This window comes from Canis lupus, chromosome 37 (assembly GCF_048164855.1).
Source record: "Canis lupus baileyi chromosome 37, mCanLup2.hap1, whole genome shotgun sequence".
NCBI classification, from domain to species: Eukaryota; Metazoa; Chordata; class Mammalia; order Carnivora; family Canidae; genus Canis; species Canis lupus.
Window position 1 is genome coordinate 20238088 of NC_132874.1, and position 21253 is coordinate 20259340.

Here is a 21253-nt window from a genome sequence, read left to right on the forward strand (position 1 = left end):
AGAACAGATGAAGAGCCCTTGATGGGTGGGGCTGTCCATCCTCTACAGTGATAAGAGCAATGTGGAAGATGGGTGAAATGTGCAGCTTTTCTAGATTCAGTGGACAGAAGACAAGGTTGTTCCCATTTTGTGATTCTCTTTTTCCTGGTGATGGGAAAAGCAAAGTTATCCGTAGAGAACCAGAAGCAAGGAGAGGAACGCTGGAGGCTTGATAGAGAAAAGACTGGGAGTTTGGAGGTAGAAAGTGGGCTTATTCCAGGAACATGGCAGGAGGGTCCTCTCTGCTCCCCAGAACTCGGGGAAAGCTACCACAGTCTCCCTAGCTCCTTGGCCTTGCGTGTCCCAACATTTCTGCAAATCTGTTGGGGATATCTCATGGTCATCTCCACCTCTCAGAATCTGATTTCTCCCAGTGCTGACAGCTGTGCTGCCTTTGAAACATCAAAAAAGGTCACACAAATCATCTCTGTGTTTAGACATTGTCTGTAATATGGTGTGGTGAGAGGAGGAAAGACTGTTTCTCAAACTGGGAGCGCATCGGAACAGCTTGTGAAAGCCATTTCTGGGCAGCTCCCTCAGATCATCGAGTGGCCTGGTAGGGCCTGAGGATTGCATTTCTAACCAGTTCCCAGGAGATGCTGATGCTGATGGTCAGGGACCACACTTAGAGAACCACTAGTATACATAATAATCACAAAAAAAAATAATGATAAAATATAGGAGAGTATACTTTGCTTAAAATTTCACCAACTCCTCCCTAAACCCAATCCCAGTCTCTCCCCACCTTATTGCTGCTTCTCTGAACCCTGCCATTCCTCCTTGTTCTCACGCTCCTCTCGCATCTTCTCTTAGAAGCTGACCATTGTTAATTCTCTCACACAGAGCAGTTCACCAAGCTTTTTTATTTTGCTATTTGGGTCCCTCCAACAAGGAAACTACTGGGAACTACACACTTTTCCAAAACCATTCCCTCCAAAAAAATTCTGGTATCAGTTCTTAAGATAAGACCTTTTTACTTTCTTATATTAATACTCATTGAGAAGCGCCTCGAGTACTCCGTCAGTTAAGTATCTGAGTCTTGATTTCAGCTCAGATCATTTTCTCGGGGTCATGAGATTAAGCCCTGTGCTCAGTGCAGAGTCTGAGACTCTCTCCCCCTCCCTCTGCCCCTACTCCATCTCTAAAATAAAATAAAGTAACAAAATCTTTTTTGTTAATGCTCACTGAGATCTCCAAGAGAATGTTTAGGAAATAGGAAACCCCTTTACTTCATTCACTGTGGTTTTCTTTTTTTTTTTTTAATTTTATTTATGATAGTCACACACAGAGAGAGAGAGAGAGAGAGAGAGGCAGAGACACAGGCAGAGGGAGAAGCAGGCTCCATGCACCGGGAGCCTGACATGGGATTCGATCCCGGGTCTCCAGGATCGCGCCCTGGGCCAAAGGCAGGCGCCAAACCGCTGCGCCACCTAGGGATCCCTCACTGTGGTTTTCCAGCCTGGAAGCTGAGGCATAAAATCCAAAAAAGGATTCTGTGTGATGGACTCCATACACAACCCAGTATATTGTAGCCTGATAACCACCTACTTTTGTGCTTGTATGTGCTAATTCATAACAAGGGACTCAGAGAGATACAGTCTGGCAATTGGATAAGCAGGTAAAAAGAGAACCATTGCCCAAGTAGAAAAGATAACAAAGAGGAAATCATAAGTTGACAAAATAGAGCAAGGTGGGCAAGATGCTGAAAATGCTGCACACTTGATGCAGAAGTGATACCCAAGGTGGCTTAGGACACAGGGCTGAAAATTATAGAGGCACATACAGTACTTATTGATAGAAGAATGTTCAGCTGGGATCCTGAGAGCCCTTCAGCTTGCTTTGCATTCATAGGCAATTTATCCTCCTTAATCACTAAATCATTAATGGAGATCAATAGCAATACCACACTAGTGAGGGCAGGGGCGGATCAGGAAGAATTATTGGTCAGTTTTTTAATTTAATAGTGCTAACCAGGCTTCAGATCCATTCTATGAGGGGCTCTTCTCCAGGGTGTTAGAGAAAAAATTGTACCCAAAAAGGCAGCAGGAATGTGTTGGGCATTTATTGTGAATTCCTCTTATTTTTCTAACTGCTCAGGAGCTCTGAATTATGGGATGTATTTCCTTATTTAAATTCATAGTGCTCCAGATTGGTAGTCTAGCATTAGTGCCAGATAGTATATTCTGAAAGATTTAGATGTTCCATAACTAAGACTTAGTATTCTGGGTCTGTATTTGATTATTCTGTTTGGTTGTACGTCAATCATATTCGGGGGGGGGGGGTCTTTCTTCTCTTCCTAACTTGTTCCCTCCCTCTCCCTCATTCCCCATTGCTGGTTTTCCCTTCCTTCATTCAGCCTTGTATCCCAGTACCTAGCACAGTGCCTGGTACATACTAGGTGTTTAATAAATGTTTACTGCATTGATTTAATAATTCTAAGTAAATGCTTTTTAGGCTCATTGCACCTACCATCACAGATAAGTTGTAAATGCAATCTCACATCTTCCCATCTTGAAAAAAAAGTCAAAAACATATATGGTATGTGTGGGAGTGAATTTGTGGGCACAAGTGTATGTAGATTTCTCTCTCTTAGCATCTGACACCAAATTAGTATCTGGTATTTCTAACTTTTTATTCAATATGACTTTTGTATTTTCCTTTAAACAAAGAAATCAATTAAATTTGATGTAAAGAAATCAATAAGTTTCTAATATCTGGATACCTTTAATAGTAAATAAATATGACCAGCTCGTGTTTTATTATGATGTTCATTTCTATACTATTTGCTTTGAAATTATACATTGTTTTTTGTACCCTTTAGTACAGAATGGTGTAATACACCAGCTCTGGTATTCCGGGGGTAACAGTGACTAACACCCCTTTCTTTTGAAGACTCTTGTGCTCAGGCCAGAATTTATACCCTCAGACTAGAGCCATTCATCCATCAATCCACAAATATTGATGGTATATCTCCCTCCATAACAATGTAAGTACTCATGGTAGTATTATTTATTCATCCACTAATGAATAAGATTATAAAATAATCTTAATATATGAAATCATAATCTTAAAATATGAAAATAATGAAAATGATTAAGGATCTGAATTAGGCATTGGGAATATGGCAGTGAAAAATACAAACAGTGTCTGTCCCCATAGAGCTTCCACAAAGATTTCACAAATGAATTACTAATAAACATGAATTACAATTGTAAAAAGTATTAAAATAAGTCACGGCACAAGAACATATAATAGGAGCACCTGGCCTAGCCGGGGAGTGGGGAGAAATGGGTCAGTGGCTTATCTTTGTACCCTCTCCAGCCCCTAGAATAGTATTTTCATAGAATAGCAATCAGATAGTTGGTTAATTGATTTTTTATGAAGTTCTAATAAAGCTCATGTGAAAATTTTAAGCCCTTACTTATTCAAAACTTCTATTCAAAAAAACAGCATATATCACCCTTGTAAGAGTCTGAAACATTAAAGGCTCATTCATCCTTTCTACACCAAATCAGCATTACTCAGTATGGCATTACAATCAGAAGGGAGCTCAGAGAATGTGCAGTAGACATTCTTTCCAATGGCATGTAGATGACCCCAGAATCAAGGTGCAAAGCTGTTTATGAGATACTTCTGGAAGGATCAGAGTTGAGAGGGCCTAAACCAGAATCACATTCATCTGCCAATTCTTGTGGTATATAATTCCTTTTGTAGTTGTTTATACTCTTCAAAGAATACTAAAAGCCAGTATCTCTCTGTGTTGTGTATTTCAGAAAGTAGGATTCTTCTCTCATTCAGTGTAGCATGGTGCCACGCACCAACTTAACGTCCAACGTATGTGCTGGACTGAATTGATAACCACCACTCTGAGAGTCAGAGAGAAAATTATGAGCCTCATATTTCAAGAGAGAAAACAGACTCTGTGGTGTTAGATAAATTTCTCAAGGTCATATAGAAAATTAGAAAACAAGCTGAGGCCAAAACTTGGATATTCTTACTTGGTCAGGATAAGTTCTTTTGTTTTTTAAAACCTAACTGTTGGTATACTGTCATGTGTAATAAGAGAAACAAGAAGTAGGTGCCAGCCGGGAAGTTTCTGTGATGTTTTACAACATTGGAAAGTCCTGTCATTAAAAATAAATAAATAAATAAAAATGAAACCAGGTTGATAGCTATAAGATCAAACGACAGTTTTCTTTGCAAAAAAAGAAAAAAATAATAAGCATGCCAACAAGGGCACAGGCTCCCTTTGAGGATATGTGCTAAGTAAAGATTCTCTGACATTTTCTTTGTAGAATTGCTTTATGAATAATAGTCTATCTTCTGAAGATATTTAAGTACCTGAAAAGTCCTTAACCAGCAAAACTAGCAAATTAGCACAAATCAAATAAACTTCCCAAGCTGGCCTGAGCTGTAATGTGATACAATATATTCGTAAGGAATGAAACGGATCCAATTGTTGAGGAACCACTTGACTGTGCTTCTTGGATTCATTTCTTTCCAGAGTTAATGGGTGGAAAAGTGGGCCTCAAAATTGGCTGTATTAGACCATTTTAGGAAGACGATGGCTTTGGACACTTACAAGGGAAAAACACAAAAGCACAGACCCTGGAAATGCCATTCTTTTCTCTGCTCTACCATTTTCCAACTCCCAGAGATGGGAAGTGGTTCCTCACATGCCGATATCACACACAGCCTGCTGGAGTTCTCCACCCCCTCTGATCTCCTTTGAGATGGAAAAGGTACCATGACGGCGCCAACTCAGTCACATTTGCTCTGCACATGAAGCCACTCCCTTGAAGAATGATTATATTCAACCAACCTATCTTGCCTCTTTCTTTAGTGATGTTCAGCCTTTAGAGAAAGGGGAGACAGGAAAAGCTATTCCTAATCCCCTCACTCAAAATTTCTCCTTTATCTAAGGAGGTGACACGTTTTGCCTTTTTGAAAGGACCAAGCTATTATTTTTTTTTCCAAAGCATCAGAAACAAAACCAAATTCTGATTTAAGCTGGTAGGTAGTCTCTTAGGAGAGAACTTATATGATAGCATCCCCGGCACTGTAGTTTTCTTTCACCCCTGAGTTCACTTTGCAGAGCTTGACTTTAGTGACTTTGGAAATGGGACTTACTTTAACTTTAAAATAGCATGTAAATAAGCAAAAGGAAACTTTGAGCCCAGGCAGTGATGAATAGCCCTCTTTCTCCCAAGGAAGTTATACAGATACTAAAATCAATAGGCTCTGCATTCATTTTTACATGTTTGCTATAAATTCTTACTTTCTCTGTGTGTGTGGGGAGGCGAGTGGCAATTTCCAAGGGGGCTGAAATCAGCCCTAGAAGTGAATCCCAAAATGGATCAACCCACAATGTTGTTGTTATGTAGTTTTAAACTACCCCGTTATTCCTATCAGAGGAATAGTAAAATAAATGAGGTCATTCTTCCTTACTACTTGCCTCCTATTACTCACCCTGGAAAGGAGCTTCTTTACAAGGCATGTGGAAGGTCTGTTCTGGTGGCAGAGCTGTGGGTAAAGCAGATGGACGTTTCATGCCACATTCACCAATGATGCCACATGGAATCTGTTTTTCTCCTGAGTTTAATTTGCCAGAGGTCACTTAGTATCCAGAAGTTGTCAATGGATCCTTGGTACTGCTACTAACTCTTTAAGCTATTTAGACCTAGTTTCTCCTACCAGCTCTCACGGATTTGAGAAGTACAGCTCCCAATCCCCACACTTACACACACACACACACACACACACACACACACACACACACACACACTAACAGTTTAAGGTTAGAAAGGCAGGTTTCTAGAGCAGTGGGTTATTTGTCACTGTTTTTATTTTTAGTAGCATCCCCCATCTTACTAAGGTAGAGAGTTCACTTTTGCTTCAGGATCTAGTAAAACCTCAATATGCCTCTGAAACAAATCAAAAATTTGAACAAACAAAAACACACACAAAACAACAACAACAAAAATTGCCAGAGGCAAATGATTAAGTTTTCCTATTTTTGTTAGCCTATCAAACATAGGGATTTTTTTTTTTTGAGTTTCCATGGTGATGTAATTTTTTTTCTATCCTAGCTTTGGACAACTATATTTTAAAGTGACAGATCTGAGTAAAAACGGGGGAAAGAAAGCACTGCTTTCCACCCTCAATCTTCTTTTAAAATCATAAATAAATTTAAAATTAAAATCAAGGCTTCCCATTTGACTTCCTTGCCTTGTTGTAGATTCATGATTATGCCCGCTGGTTCTGAGGTGAGATTTAATTCAGCCGCTGGAAGGAAAAGGGTGGCCTAGTCTCAAGCTCAGAACTCCTCCTTATTCATAGTTTGCCATTTAAATTTGTAAGTTTCCATCAATAATAACCCAAAACCCAAAAGTAAATCCTTCACTTTCTTCTTCTTTCACTCTCCAAGCTCCAGACATCCATCCCCATCTCTCAATCTTGCTGAAGGTATTTATTGTGCCAAGTTCCCAGGCACTCTGTGCTGGGTGCGGGGGATGCAGAGACCTGATCCCTTGGACTCAAAAAGTCACAGTCTACTTGGGAGACAGCTTAGTATTTAAGTCCTGGCTTCACCTCTTACTAGTACAATGGCCTTGGGAAAGATAACTAATGTCTTCCTTAGTTAACTCATCTATAAAATGAGGAAAATGTAGTGCCTTTCTTTTAGAGATGTTATGAGTTTTAATGAGTTTAGTGTGCGTGCATGTGCGTGTGTGTGTGTGTGTGTGTTTACCATGCGGTGAAATTTCCTGGCACATGGTAAATACTAAAAACACACATTTTCAATTAATAACTAAATCACAGAACAATCTTCATTGGACAGAAGTGACCACAGCATCCATAGGACACTAAGGGAATGGGGTTTGATCTAGCTTACACTGGGAAAAAAAGGGGGCAGGGAGACCTGAAGAAGGTCTAAAAGGCATGGTTATATGGTGATATCTAATAATGAGGAAAATTGATACTTAAAAGATGAACTTAACCTCTTATTAAATAGGCAGCTTCACTAAAACTAGCTTTTTAAAAACGTTTTTTTAAAAAAATTTACTTTCTTCTAATGATGAAAGCCTTATAGAATAAAAATATTGAAAGCATAAAAGAACTCAGTGATCTACAAATCACGGACACTGCTAATGTTTTGGTGTATTTTCATCCTCTAATGCCTTTTTGAAATTTATTTATTTATTTATTTATTTATCTATTTATTTATGAGAGAGAGAGTGCATGCATGCATGGGCAGAGGTATGGGGCAGAGGAGGAGGAAGAGCGAGAGAATATCAAGCAGATACTGTGCTGAGCACAGACCTCATCATGGGGCTTGATCTCTCCACCCTGAGTGGAAACCGGGAGTCAGTAGATTAACTGACTGAGCCACCCAGGCACCCCTTAAAGCATTTTTGAATGGTTTTAATTTTTAGCTGATAATTAATTGAATACATTGTCCTTTTCAAATATGCACATGTAGTCGTATATATGGTAAAAAGTGATCTTTCCTTCTCACATACTTCTGATCCTTGAGAACCTCCGTAGAATACTTTAACTGTGTGTATTGTTCTGGATAACTCTGCTATAATTTTACAAATTAATGTCCATATATACTTCTACAGAGTTTGGATTTTTCTAAAACACAGGTGGCAGTCTTTATTCATATTACTCTATATTTTACTTCATTGTATAATATATCTTACAGAGTTTTTTATATCAGTACATACATATTCTTTTTAATGACTACTGGCTGTGGTTATACCATAATCAATTTGGTCTTTTGCTTACAAATACTCTGATTGCTTCCCATTTTTCATTTGTAGCATACCATGCTATATTGAATGTTTCACATAGATGTTAAACAATATTATTTCTGTAGAATGAATATCTAGAAATGGCATTGCTAGGTCAAAGTCAGTTCACATTGTAAATTTGCATAGATACTGCCAAACTACTCTTTACAAAAGGCTGCTGTAGTTTATAATGCAGCCACACTATAAGAGAATACCAAATCTTCATACCTTCATTGACATCAGGTATTGCCATTTGTTTTAATATTTGCTAATACGATGGGCAAAATATGGTATTACATTGACATTTCATGGTTTAGTTCATGTGTCTCTAATTATTGGTGAAACTGAACATTTTTTATATATTTATCGAGTATTACATTTCTTGACCGGTTCATGTCCAGGACAATTTAGGTGAATTAAACCTGCCCTTAAACAATTAAGGGTTGGCAGGAAGAGACACATGCAAATCTTTTAAATCTATTGATAAATTTTGTGTTACTGGGAGAAAAATATCTTACTGAAAATTTTTTCCCACAGGAATAGCCAGTTGTCAAAACATCATTTATTGATCAGATCTATCATTACCTATTGATTTTTTAAATGCCATCTTTATCATCTACTAATATCTAATATACATTTAGCTCTATGCATATATTTATCTATCACTGTGTCAAAATCAGTTTTCATTATAGCTTTCTTTTAGATGACTATAATCAGGGATGCCTGGGTGGCTCAGTGGTTGAGCGTCTGCCTTTGGCTCAGGGCCTGATCCCGGATTCCCAGGGTCAAGTCCCACATCAGGTTCCTTGCATGGAGCCTGCTTCTCCTCCCTCTGTCTGTGTCTCTGCCTCTTTCTGTGTCTCTCATGAATAAATAAAATCTTTATTAAAAAAAAAAGAATAGATGGCTATAATCATAGTAATGCTACATAAGAAAGAACCAGAAATTGTCACTGGTCTACAACAACAAGCATGTTATCTCATGGGTCTGGGGGGCTTGTCTGTGGTTGGGCTCATGGAGACTGGGCTGGACTGGCCAGCTCTGCTTTGGATGAGAGTAACCAGAGAGGCTCCACCCCTCACCACAAAGCTATAGAGGAGCTCTGCTCCATGTGTCTCTTATCCTCCTGAGACTAGTGGGCTTGCTAGGGCATATTTTTCTCATGGTGATGGCAGACATGCAAGAGTATATGCTCAAGTATGCAAACACATTCCAATCCCCTGCCTACATCACTTTGACAACACCTTTTAGCTAAAGTAAGCCCCAAAGTCAAGAGGGGGATGTTCTACCTTTAGGAAGAAGGATTAGTAGTTACATGGCAAAGGCATGAATACAGGAACAGATGAATTGGGGCCAAAGTTCAATCTACCATGTGACGGGGGAGGGAGTCCTCCCATCCTTCTTCATTTTCAACATTTTATTTTTGAGCTATTTTCATCGCATTGTCTTTTCAGATAAACTTTTAAATCAACATGCAAAATTCCAAAAAAAAAATCAGTGAAATTTTGGTTGGGTTTTCATTGGCTATAGAAACTAATTTGGGTAGAATCTATATTTTTACAATATTGAATCTTCACAAGCAACTAGAAACATTTAAATATTTTTATTTATTCAAGTTTTCTTTTATGCCCTTTGCAAGGTTTACTTTTATTATTAAAACTTACAAACCAACTCAAAAGTAGAAAGAGTAGTACAATGAATATCTATTTACATATCTCCCAGTCTCAGTAATTATTAAGATTTTGCTACATCTATGCCTTGTTAGTCATGTAACATTACTCTAGCCCCTATTTTCTGTTAAAAATCTGAGAATCAGATTTATCTTCAAGAAAATAATTTTCTTTTTGTGGTAGGGATGGGAACATAGAGCAAGAATACTATGTAAGTCATGCTATATGCTTCCCAGGGCATCCATCCCATAGACAATACATAATGTCTGGTTTTCACTCTTAGTGATGTTTAGATTTATCAGTAGGGTCAGGCTTTGTCAGTTTTATCCATCCATTATGAAATTCCTCACTAATTTTTAACAAGTGATTTCAGCCTAGATTCATTATTTCATTAGGGATTGCAAAATGGTGATATTCTAATCTACCATCCCTTCTGCATTTATTAGCATCAATTATTTTGTTGCTTTGAGGTAGTATTCATCTAAGAGTCTAGATATGTGTCTCTTTCCTTATTTCTAAGTTATCAGAATAATGAGTTGGTTTTTAGCACCCTGCAAAGATAACCAATGAATTTTAAAAATTACTATAAATTTATGAATATTGACATTTTTGTGTTTTAATCCTTTCCAGTGACTTATTTTTGATATTTGAATTGTCTTATTCTTGGACAGTGGGAATTCCTTTAAGTTTATTTGATTCCTTTGTCATGACTCCTAGAATCTTTCATAGCCTTTTTACTTTCTGGTAGGAAGAAGTATTTCAAGCTTGTCTTATACATTTCCTTACCCAGATTTGTAATGAGTCATTTCTCTTAGGGAACCTGAGTACCTTCTGGTAAGGAAGGGGGGAGGGATATGAATGGTATTTAGAGACCATAATCCAGGCTCGAGAGACCCATGGCTACTATATTGGTTGTTTCTTCTAGTTCTTTTCAGTGGATAGAACTTGAAAAGGGGGTTTTTAAAGAGAAAATGCATCATTAGCTATTATTGATATTTGCAACTTAAATTTATTTTTTCTAAAATACTTTTGTTTGATATTTTATTATAATGTAATTAGATTTCTAATGATCGTAGTATGCTCTGATTGAAACACTTTCATAGAATTGCAGGGACTAGTATAAATAGAAAAAAAAATCTCTTAATAGTATGCGTTGATGAAAAATCATGGTGAAAGCAAACCTCCAAAAATGTATTTGTAGGCCATAGAAGAATAAGCAAATAATATGGGAGGAGATAACCAGTCCCTCCCTTTATGCATATCTTTTAAATGTTTAATGTTATATCTCCCTAAAACAGAGATATTTGATGGTGGTTAGAATGGCCATCTTTCAATATTTTAAAAAATCACACTTCCCAGTGGGTGAACAAAATAGGAGTAACCTAGAATTTAACTGACTAAGCCTCTTCTTAAGTGAAGAGGTCTTCCAACTCCAGAGTGTATCATCAACTTGTATCATTATTTTAGTGCAAATACAATTTAATTTTGGTGAAATGAGATTCATCCCTCAAAAGGATTAGTAACTGCATTCACTGAATCTCACGTTCTTCATTGTAAATTATGAAGAAATGAATGGTAGCTAGAAGATCAAAGGAATTGCAACTACAGCTGCAGTGGCATCACATGTACTAGGAAAAATACCTATATTTTGAATTAAGAAACAAACAGTGATATTAAATTTGCAATTTAATTACAAGCCAACTATCCCAACCTTTTAGGTGGCAAGAATACAAAAAAAAAAAAGTTAAGTTTTACAAAATATTTCCTAAGAGGTGCATGTTCTAATAAAATAAAAGCACTGAAAAATATCTTTCTAGAGTGAAGTTATCTTGGAAAAGTTATTACCAAAGCTAAATATTTTTATTTCACACTATCTACACTCAAAAATAGCTTAAGAGACTAATTTCTGGCTAAAATTATCAAAGGATTTGTTAGTCAAGAAACAACTTAATTGCAAGGATGAACAGAGAAGGAAACAAAGAAGCTGCCCACCCCAAAGTTTATAGTCATTAGGATTTCTGTAGTATTATTGCACTGATATATATCTCTTGATATTAAAATGTGGTAATCATGAAGTTAATCAGTGCTAATGTCATTTTCAAATGAAAAACAAAACAAACCTGATGCAATCTGACCAAAAATGTGTCAATATACAGTTTCAACATTATTTTACAAGACACCTACATTTACACAATAAGCTCCAGGCAGTATTTTCAAAAAAAAATTCTTTGAATTTATCTTGACATGCTATAAATGACTAAGTTACACCATTTAAAAAGTATTTAATAATTTTATGCGTTAAATTTATTTATTCAATACACTTTTCTTTTCCTAAGTACTTTTTTCTTTCTTTTGAGTCAGAAAAAGACTATGTATATAAGTTTAGGAGAGGAAACACAGGTAACTTACAGAAATGTATGGGGCTGAGAAGACCAGCAACCATGTGCACTTCATTCAGGTACGATGCTTTCCAAGGATGAGTCAGTCCGATAGCCATTTTACAAAGAGTTTGTTTGTTTGTTTGTTTGTTTGTTTGTTTGTTTGTTTAGGGTCAGGGCAGAGGGAGAGAATCATAAGCAGGCTCCATACCCAGTGCAGAGCCCAACATGGGACTTGATCTCACGACCCTGAAAGCATGACCTGAGCCGAAATCAAGGGTCAGACTCTTAACTGACTGTGTCTCCTAGATGCCCCCATTTTACAAAGATTTAAAAGAAAAACTTCCTTTTGAAGTCAGATTTTTTAATGCTTTCATTATTATTCAAAATCAGTCCAGCTCTTACTCTGTAGCAGCAGGAGTTACAATAGCAATTTCTGGCAGCTGCAGTACTAAGTATCATATCCTGCCTGCGAGTCATTATAAAAAGAAAAATGAAAGAATGCCTTTCCCTCTGGATTAAAAAGAAATTAATAAAACAATTGAGGAAAAATAGCACTAAATCTAAAATGATTTGCAAAGGAATATTATGTAATAAGTGGCTTGAAGTTAAAATATAAGGCTTCAAATTTTATTTCTTTGATTTTGCTTATGCATTTTTCTCTTACCCTGCAAATCTTGATTTCTAATGTCATTAATATGATTACTTATATTATATCCATTTCAAAATATCATTATCAATATTATTAGTAAAAATATGCTTACTAAAACAGTTTACTCTTTTTTTCATTTTGTTTATTTTATAGTTTTTCTTTATGTTATATTCTACTGGGGATATACAGTGGAATTACTCTGTTTTAAAGTAACTTGAAATGGTTTTCTGTGGTTAAGCCACTAATCTATTTACAGAGTCATGTTCATTTGTTTCATTTTTACTTTATTTATTTAGAAATTGCTTTGTCTTTGATTTCTATTTAGTTTTGTCTTATAACTTTATAAAACACTTATGTAACCTCAAAGTCAAATTACAAAACAATAAAAATACTTCAGAGAGAAAGTCTAACTCCCAAAAATCCCTCCTACACTTTGGATAATAATTTTGTTAGTTTTTGGCTTATTTCTACATTTAAAAATACAAGCACATGCGTGTATGTTTGTAAATATGTATGCCTACCTATTTACCTCCTTCCTTTCTTAAATGAAAGGTAATAAACTATGTACATTTTTGTGCACCTTTTTTAACCTAACAAGAGATCCTGGATATCCTTCCCTAACAATATATAGAGATTTTCTCAATGACTTATGCAGCTCTTCATTATATACCATACTTAATTCGGCCATTTTTTTGTTCCAGGAATTCCCCAATTCTTCTAGAGATGCTGATGGTATTACTTCTTGCTCCCCACCTTTAATATTATATAATTATCTGGAATAAAATATATACATATTCTATGCCCCTTATCATACTCTCTTAAATTATATATATATATATATATATATATATATATATATATATATATAGAGAGAGAGAGAGAGTAAAGTATGATGAAAAGGCATGGAGAACACCTGGAAAGTTCAACATCTGCCTAAAAGACATTTTATTATAAGAAAATACAGAAAAATAAAAAGAAGAAAATAGTCAAAGATAAAAGAGAAAGAAATTCCCAGAGCTGAAGAAAGACTCACATTGTCAAACTGTAAAGATCAGAGTATATCAAACCTGGCAAATGAAAAAAAGACCTCCACCTAGATGCAAACTTTTTAAATGTCAGAACTTCAAAGAAAAAGCCAAACTTTAAAGTCAAGTTAAAAAAATATTATCTGTAAAAGTATAAAAATAGATTGAAATTGTATTCTTGTGGATAAAAATTTATTTGTAAACCTTTGCAGTTCTTGGGTTACTACCCAGTTAAAATTGCTTTTATACATTTATTTTCTGTTTGCGTTTCCTCTTCTGTGAACTGGTTTTCCTTTTGCTTACTTTTTAATTGCACTTTGTGATTTTCTCATCAATTTATTGGAATTCTTTATATATAAAGAAAATTTGCTAACATTTTCTGTTGTTGCTAGTATTTATCTGTTTGTTATGCACTTCTAAATTGTATTATATCTGAAATTCAAGTTCTCTATATTTTTACAAAAAATCATTCAGGGTCACCTGGGTGGTTCAGTCAGTTGGGCACCCAGTTCTTTATTTCACTTCAGGTCATGATCTCAGGGTCGTGGGATTGAGACCCGCATTAGTCTCTGTGCTGGGTATGGAGCCTGGTTAAGATTCTCTCTCTCCCTCTCCCTCTCCACCCTCCCTCCACTCACACTCCTCTCTCTCTTTCTCTAAAATAAATAAATACATACATACATAAAAATTTTAAATTCCTAAAAAATTTTTTCTATTATTTTTGTTCAGATACAATCTTTTCATCTAGAGACCAAATATTTAATTTTTTAATATTTAATTTTTAAATTTTACTTTAAATTTATTATGCTTTCCATTTTTAATTCAGATTTTAAATTAATTTGCCACTTATTTTGATGTACAAAAATATACTTTTCACAATTTTCTCAACTAAATTTAATAATCACTCCAGTCATCTTCTTTGATTTACAGTATTTTCTTTATCATACATTAATTTCATAGAAACATGCAAACAATAACATCTATTTCTAAGCTCTCTATTTTGACCCATTAATCTATTTTTATACCGATCATTTAAATTATAGCAGCTCAAAATACAATCTAATTTCTAATATTTTATAGGACAAGGCCATAAACTTCTCATATTGTAATGAAAACATGTTAAAAACACATTCCCAAATGGCACTCCTAGACCTCATTGATCTTAAGAGGAGAGTTCTAGGTCACTAACAGGCATCTGAAACCTACTTGACTAAGAAGTTTATTATTACAATGGTCACAGCAGTTAGGCCACTATTATAAAAGGATAAAAACAAAAGTGGCCTTTTTTCCAGGTGGAGGACTATGCATATAAATGGTCAATGCCCCTCACACACACTCTCCTGTGATTTTTCTATTAAAAGTGTTCTTTTGTGCTTCTACTCAGAAGTATTGACCTCAACCTCAGTTTCCACTTCTGGGTTTGTTTCACTTGGAAAAGAAGCTCTCACTTCAGTGTAGGGGCCATACTGTCCCCAGGTACAGACTGCTGGTGAAACAGTGGCATTCTCCCTCCAGACCCTGAAAGGCCAGAATGAAGCACCAGAGCTCACATCTGCAAGGGCAGAGGGAAACCTGCAGCACATTTGTCATTAACTCTAATTTTCCTGGAAATATAAAATGGCTTTGGAATGAATGAGCTATTGCTGTGACATGAATGAATTTCAGACAACTGGCCTGAGTGAAAGAAGCTAGACTCCCAAAAAAAGGACACACTGGAGGATTCTTTTTACATAAAATTCTAGGAAATGCAAATGAATTTACAGCGACGGAAAGCAGATTAATGGTTCCCTGGCAGGAGTGGGAGGTCAGAGAGAGAATCCAGAGAGAGGCATTACAAAGAGACTCAAGGAAATTTTTGCAGTAATGGATATGTTTATTATTTTGATTGTGAAATTGCACACATATCAAGTGTGCAATTATTAGATATTAGTACCTACGTAAATGTGTGTGTGTGTGTTTACAGTTACATAAAACCGGCAAATAGTAAGGCAAGAGGTAGAGAACAGAAAGAGGAAGATATAACAAAAGTACTGGTGAGGAGTTAAGAGCAAAGACTCTCTGAAGGATTTCTGGACTATATAAGATAGAGCCCAGAATAAGGATCTAAGCTAGTTGGACAGAGCACTGCTTTGCAAACCTTAATGTGTGCATAAATCCCCTGCAGATCTTGTTAACTGCAGAGTCTGATTTAGTAGGTTTTGAGCTGAGGCCTGAGACTCTGCATTTCTCAGTAACTCCCAGGTGATGTTGATGCCACTGGTCTTTCAATGATTCTTTGAATAGCAAAGGGCTAGAGCACTTGTTCCCAGTTTTGGTTGCATATGAGAATCACTGGAGAGGTTGAAACAAACGAATAAAATTAGAAGGCAAACTTACACACACACACATACACACACACCACACACACTCGATGCCTGGCTATTGCCCCCAGCCCCCATAAATTCTGATTTAATCAACCTAGAGTTCAGTCCAGGAGGAATTAGAAATTTTTAAATCTACCCAGATGATTCTAATGTGCAGCCAAGAGTGACAGTTACTCCAAAGAGAGTGATAAAAGTCTTATCATGGAATGAAGAGGGAAGAACGCTGAAAGGGTAACAGGGAGCCAGAGGGACATAATAAACCATGTACCCAGTCAGAATCAAACACAGAATCAAACATTCCAAATATGGAATCCATATTCCAAACATGCAAATTTACCTGAGTATGATTTATACCTGTATGGTCCTGCGTTTGTTAGTGATGCTTTTGTTGCTTTCATACCTGGTCTGGGAATAAGTACCAGGCCAATTACTAAAAGAAAGATGGGGAGTATAGCCTTCCTGAGATTATAGCCACAGGGAAGAAAAGTCCTGGCGGTGGAGGAAGCTGACTCGAGAGGCTGGTCAGACACACACACTTACCAGCACATCCACAAGGACTGTTCATTGGTAGGAGATGACCTCCAGCCTGCCTCCTCCTGTCAGTGACGGACCACACACCAGGCAGGACAGACTATAGTGCATTCTTCTAATACATTTCAGACTTGTTTTAAAACTAATTTCAGTTTAGCTAGTTTTCTATTAACATTAATAGCTTGGAAATTATTTTTTGATCTGTGATACAGATTCTCATCTGCATCATGGATTTCTGATTCTGAAACTACTAATGTCCCAGAATCCTAAAAATGTTTAATGAGACATGTCAATTTAATTGTGCTACTTGGAACTTAAAGAGCCAGAGTTTGTCAGCATTTTGTTAACAAATGTCATCCTTTACATGCTGATCTTGGCTACTGATTAGATTCACCATTGCTGAAATTACGTATCAGGAAATGAGCTCTCTTTAGTGAAACAAAAGACATTTTTTTAAATTTAATTGATTAAAATGCAGCTTAGGACCAGAACAAACTTGCGAGTATCTAAAAATGGCCTGGTTTGGTAATGGTCATTATGTTTAAATTCTGACACAGAGGATGCTGTGTACCTGGATGGTGATAAAGAAAGAGAAGAGTATGTCCTGAATGACATTGGGGTTATTTTTTATGGAGACTTCAATGACATCAAGAGTAGAAGCTGGAGCTACGGTCAGGTAAGCCATTTAAAATTTGTCATTGTCAAGGACATTTTTCCTTATTTTTTTTTTTTTTTTTGTCACATGTATCACTACAAGGTGCCACATGTCGATCTCAGACATGCGCAATTTCCTACTTTTCAGGATCTGAGACTCCAAGACAGACAGCCCAGGAGTAGAGACTTAGAAAGGCAACTGCATAATTCATCCACTGAAAGCACATATCTTCGGGTATTACAATGTTACGGAGATCAGAGATTCTACGGATAACATGGCATTCTAGTGAGAAATGCTTGGCGTTCAGAACAGTGAAATCTCATTAGCTCAGACATTGTTCTTCAACATGGAATGGGCTGAAGTTTTCCTTTTCTTATAAGGAAAAGTGTTTGATAATGCTGCAAAGGATACTGCAAGGTGTGTGTTCAACTCAAAAAAGTCACCTTTTTTGTTAGTATAAGATAGTAGAAAATTAGAAATTAGAATTAGAAAAGACAGTCACCATTTCATCAGAGGAGGGCCCACTGGACTTTCACCTCGAGACATTTTATCAACTGCAATCTCAAATTACTGTCTGGATATAAAATAGCAAATGGCATTCCATTTAAGATATTCAATAATTCAAACTATTTCAGTTTGGTATCTCTAACAATGGAACAAGTGGCTGATATTTCTACCATATTTCCATAAGAATGCATGTCCTGTGGTTCAGCAAAGACTTTTCATTAGCAACATGAGAAAAACGAGTGTGTCATTTCTCAGAGTTTTGGCAGAGGTGATTGGAATTGTGCACCATTGTTCAGGATATCCAGGAGCATAGATTTCATGGAACCTGGCCTCATCAATCACATGATACTTTATTGGTTTCTGGTGGCTTCTTTTGACTTCCGTGTAAGCTTTCCTTGCATCCCTTACCCCTGCTCCAGCCTGGCCATTGGAACCTATGTCATTACTACTTCTTGCCTTGTCTGCCTGACTTTATGATCCACTCCTTCACCCAGACTACTGAGAATTGCATACCCAATGCTCAGGTTTGTCCACCTGTATTTCTGATGTCCTGCCAAACTAATCATCTGTGTGTTTTTCTCCTGTTTTTGGATCCCCCAAGCTCCCTGGTTACAAGGCCTCACTTCTTGAGTGACATAAGTCTATAATATTGCCTATTGTCTAGTGCTCTAATTCCTAATGTTTAGGTGTGATTCTATTTATGTCCCCAAAGTGACATTATGTAGAGGGGTAATAAGGAAAAAAGTCACCAAGGTGGGTAACAGGGAGGAGTGGGAAAGAGTCCTAAGCATAATCAGGGTACTCCTCAACCAGCATGCTGAGTAGCCTTTGGGTAGACACCCTTGAACATGGCCACCATCAGTCTCTATTGTCATTCAGAGTCCATTAATTTGAGTCTTTCAGTCCAAACAAGCAGCCAAGCAATGATGCAGGGAAACAAGCAGTTCTGTGACTATTTCATTACCTCTCCAATTCACTGCTTCGTGTCCCAGACTGAGAGATGGTACTTAATAAGAACCAGAATAATGAGTTCTTTATATACCTGAAGAACTCGTGCCCTAACTTTACTGTATCCATTCCATCAGTTTAGGGTTCCCAGAAAGTTGGTATCTTAACTGGATTTAATAAAGAACTATACAGTAATTAGCCATTAAGACTATGGTTTCTGTCACAAGTATTTGGGTGGATATGCAAGGTGTTTGTATTCAGGGAAATCTCTTGTACACTGAGGTACGGTATGGGTGAAATTTCCCCATTTTGCCATTTTATTACTACTTTGACCTTGTTCCTTAAAAAAAAAAAAAAAAAAAAAAAAAGTCCTTGTGTTGCATGGGGCCAGTAGTTCTTTCTAAGGAAAATGAACTATGAACAGCCTTCTATGCTGCTCTCCATAGGACATCTTGAAACATCTTTAAGAACAGAGAGATCCTGCAATGGAACTGACTACCAGGCTGTTCCCTTGATAATATAATCTTTCTCTAGGCCTCCCTACCCTCTCTTTGACCCTGAAGTCTACCTTGTTTTAAAAGAGAAGAAAACTTGGAAGGCATTTGTGACATGAGGTGTCCTGCTATGTTCTGTGCAAGGTATACAGGCCTCGAGTACCTCCCTGTGATACACCTGAGAGTCATTTATTTTTGAGAAGCATAAGGATTCAAGTAACCTTTGAAGTTTTAAGGTTTTAGCCTCACTTTGGTACATTGTTTATTCCTTTGCTTTGGGCACTAGAACCCACATATTAGAGAAATTTTCTAAATTAACTTGTACAATTTTCTGAAGAACTTCAGGTCCTGTTCAGGGTCCTCAAGTACTCATGGTCCTTGAGTATACCAGCTTTCCAGTAATTCTGTTTGTTTCTAGATTGCTTTTAAATTTTTATTCATTTTACTGAAAAACAAAAGATGATGTCTTCTTCCTTCTACTTTAATAATTCATATTAAATATTACGGATGATTATGGGAAATACACATCTCTAAACATTAGGTTGTGCTTTCATTTTGTTTTTTGACAGAGAATATCGGGCTTGCAAAGTGGATGGACATTAAGTTGTTTCCTTTTTTTTTTTTTCATTGAATTTTTAAATTTTTCCCAAATAGTTTGAGGATGGCATCCTTGATGCTTGCCTATATGTGATGGACAAAGCACAAATGGACCTTTCTGGTAGAGGGAATCCCATCAAAGTCAGCCGTGTTGGGTCTGCAATGGTAAGAAACTACTGATTACTAATGTTAATTACACGTTATTTGCCTCAGTGTATATGTCAGTTCATTAAGAGTCATTGAAATGATGACTTATGCTTAAACTTTTATTTGTAAAAGTCTTGAATTCCCTGAACTTGTCAAGTGCTATAAAACAAAATCTTATCTCATACTGTATGTTTCTTTGGCTTCAGAAATTTGGTGATAGATGACATGATACTATAGGCCGCTTATTCTTAAGTCTCTTGCTTAGGAACTGAGGAGTGACCATGACAAAATGTCAAAGACTATAATCTATCAAGCAAACAAACATCAAGGAACTCCAAAAAAAGAAAAAAAAAAGTGCAAGACACAGCATTTCTCCATTTTCACACCCATAGAGAGAATAAAGAAGTAAATGACTCTAAATCTTAGCTTCTATTATAATGATACCTCACCATAGGGCTTTACAGTTTATGAAAGTTAGTTTAGCTTATAGTTTGTAGTTAATTCTTCATATTAACTGTGTGAAATAAGTAGGGCAGACATTACACATGCCATTTCATAAGTTAGGAAACAAAGCGACAACAAAGCCTTGTTAGTGACAAAGCCTCACCTGGAACCCAAGTCTCCTGACTCCAAATATAGACATTTTCTGCTTCCCATGCTGCTCTTTGTAGGAGATCTTGAAACATCTTCAAGAATGCAGAGATCCTACAATGGAACAGCTTCCAGGAGAGGAGATAGAATTATCAAGAATGGGAAGGTTGGGGGTCAGGTGGGAAAGTGGATTAAATGTGATGCCCCCCCAAAAAAATGTGATGCCCAAGTTCTGTGTGGTCCTGGACTGTCCTGACAAACACAGCACATAGATCCTACCTTTAGTGCATTAGAGCATACCAAATATGGTTCTTAAGCAGAATATTCCTAAAGAAACATTAAGAGAGGTGCTATTTCATACAGACTGAGCAAAAAAATAAAAATCTATCTTATCATTTTCCTTAAGTTTTCTAAAAAACAAATTCTTTAGAAGAAAATTGTCTTTGAGTTTGGTCTGAGTCAAATAAAATCAATATAATTCATGTAAACATATTAGAATGAGAACGATATGAAATATAATTTCTGGTTAGCTTATAAGAAGAAGGGCTTTTTTTTTATTAGTTCCTAACCTTCATGTAAATTTAAAAGACCATGAGTGTAAAAAGAAGGCAAAGCCAATCTCGTAAGACAGTTTTGTTTTCTGTTGTTGGTTCACATTCTATAACGAAAAGATGGTGAATTCTAAAGAAGTTAGGAATTTCTTTATAATAACTATTTATTACAATATACATTAGATCTGTAGTTGATCACTGCTATTGCTGCTTCCAGACAAAATTCCCATTTTTCTTTTCCTTTGAAGTTACCATTGCAGGTTTACGGTGAGAAGAAAGCCAAAGCTCTCAGTGGTTAAATATGAACTA

At 36.5% G+C, this 21253-nt stretch overlaps 1 protein-coding gene across 2 annotated transcripts in view; it reads left to right on the top strand.

Moving 5' to 3' along the window:
* Positions 1–21253, top strand: part of F13A1 (coagulation factor XIII A chain) — a 168559-nt gene that overhangs the window by 54653 nt on the left and 92653 nt on the right. For both annotated transcript variants that reach the window (XM_072814118.1, XM_072814119.1), the window contains exons 6-7: positions 17012–17130; positions 19713–19820. In XM_072814118.1, coding sequence (XP_072670219.1) covers positions 17012–17130; positions 19713–19820 — 227 coding nt within the window. The remainder of the gene's footprint in view (positions 1–17011; positions 17131–19712; positions 19821–21253) is intronic.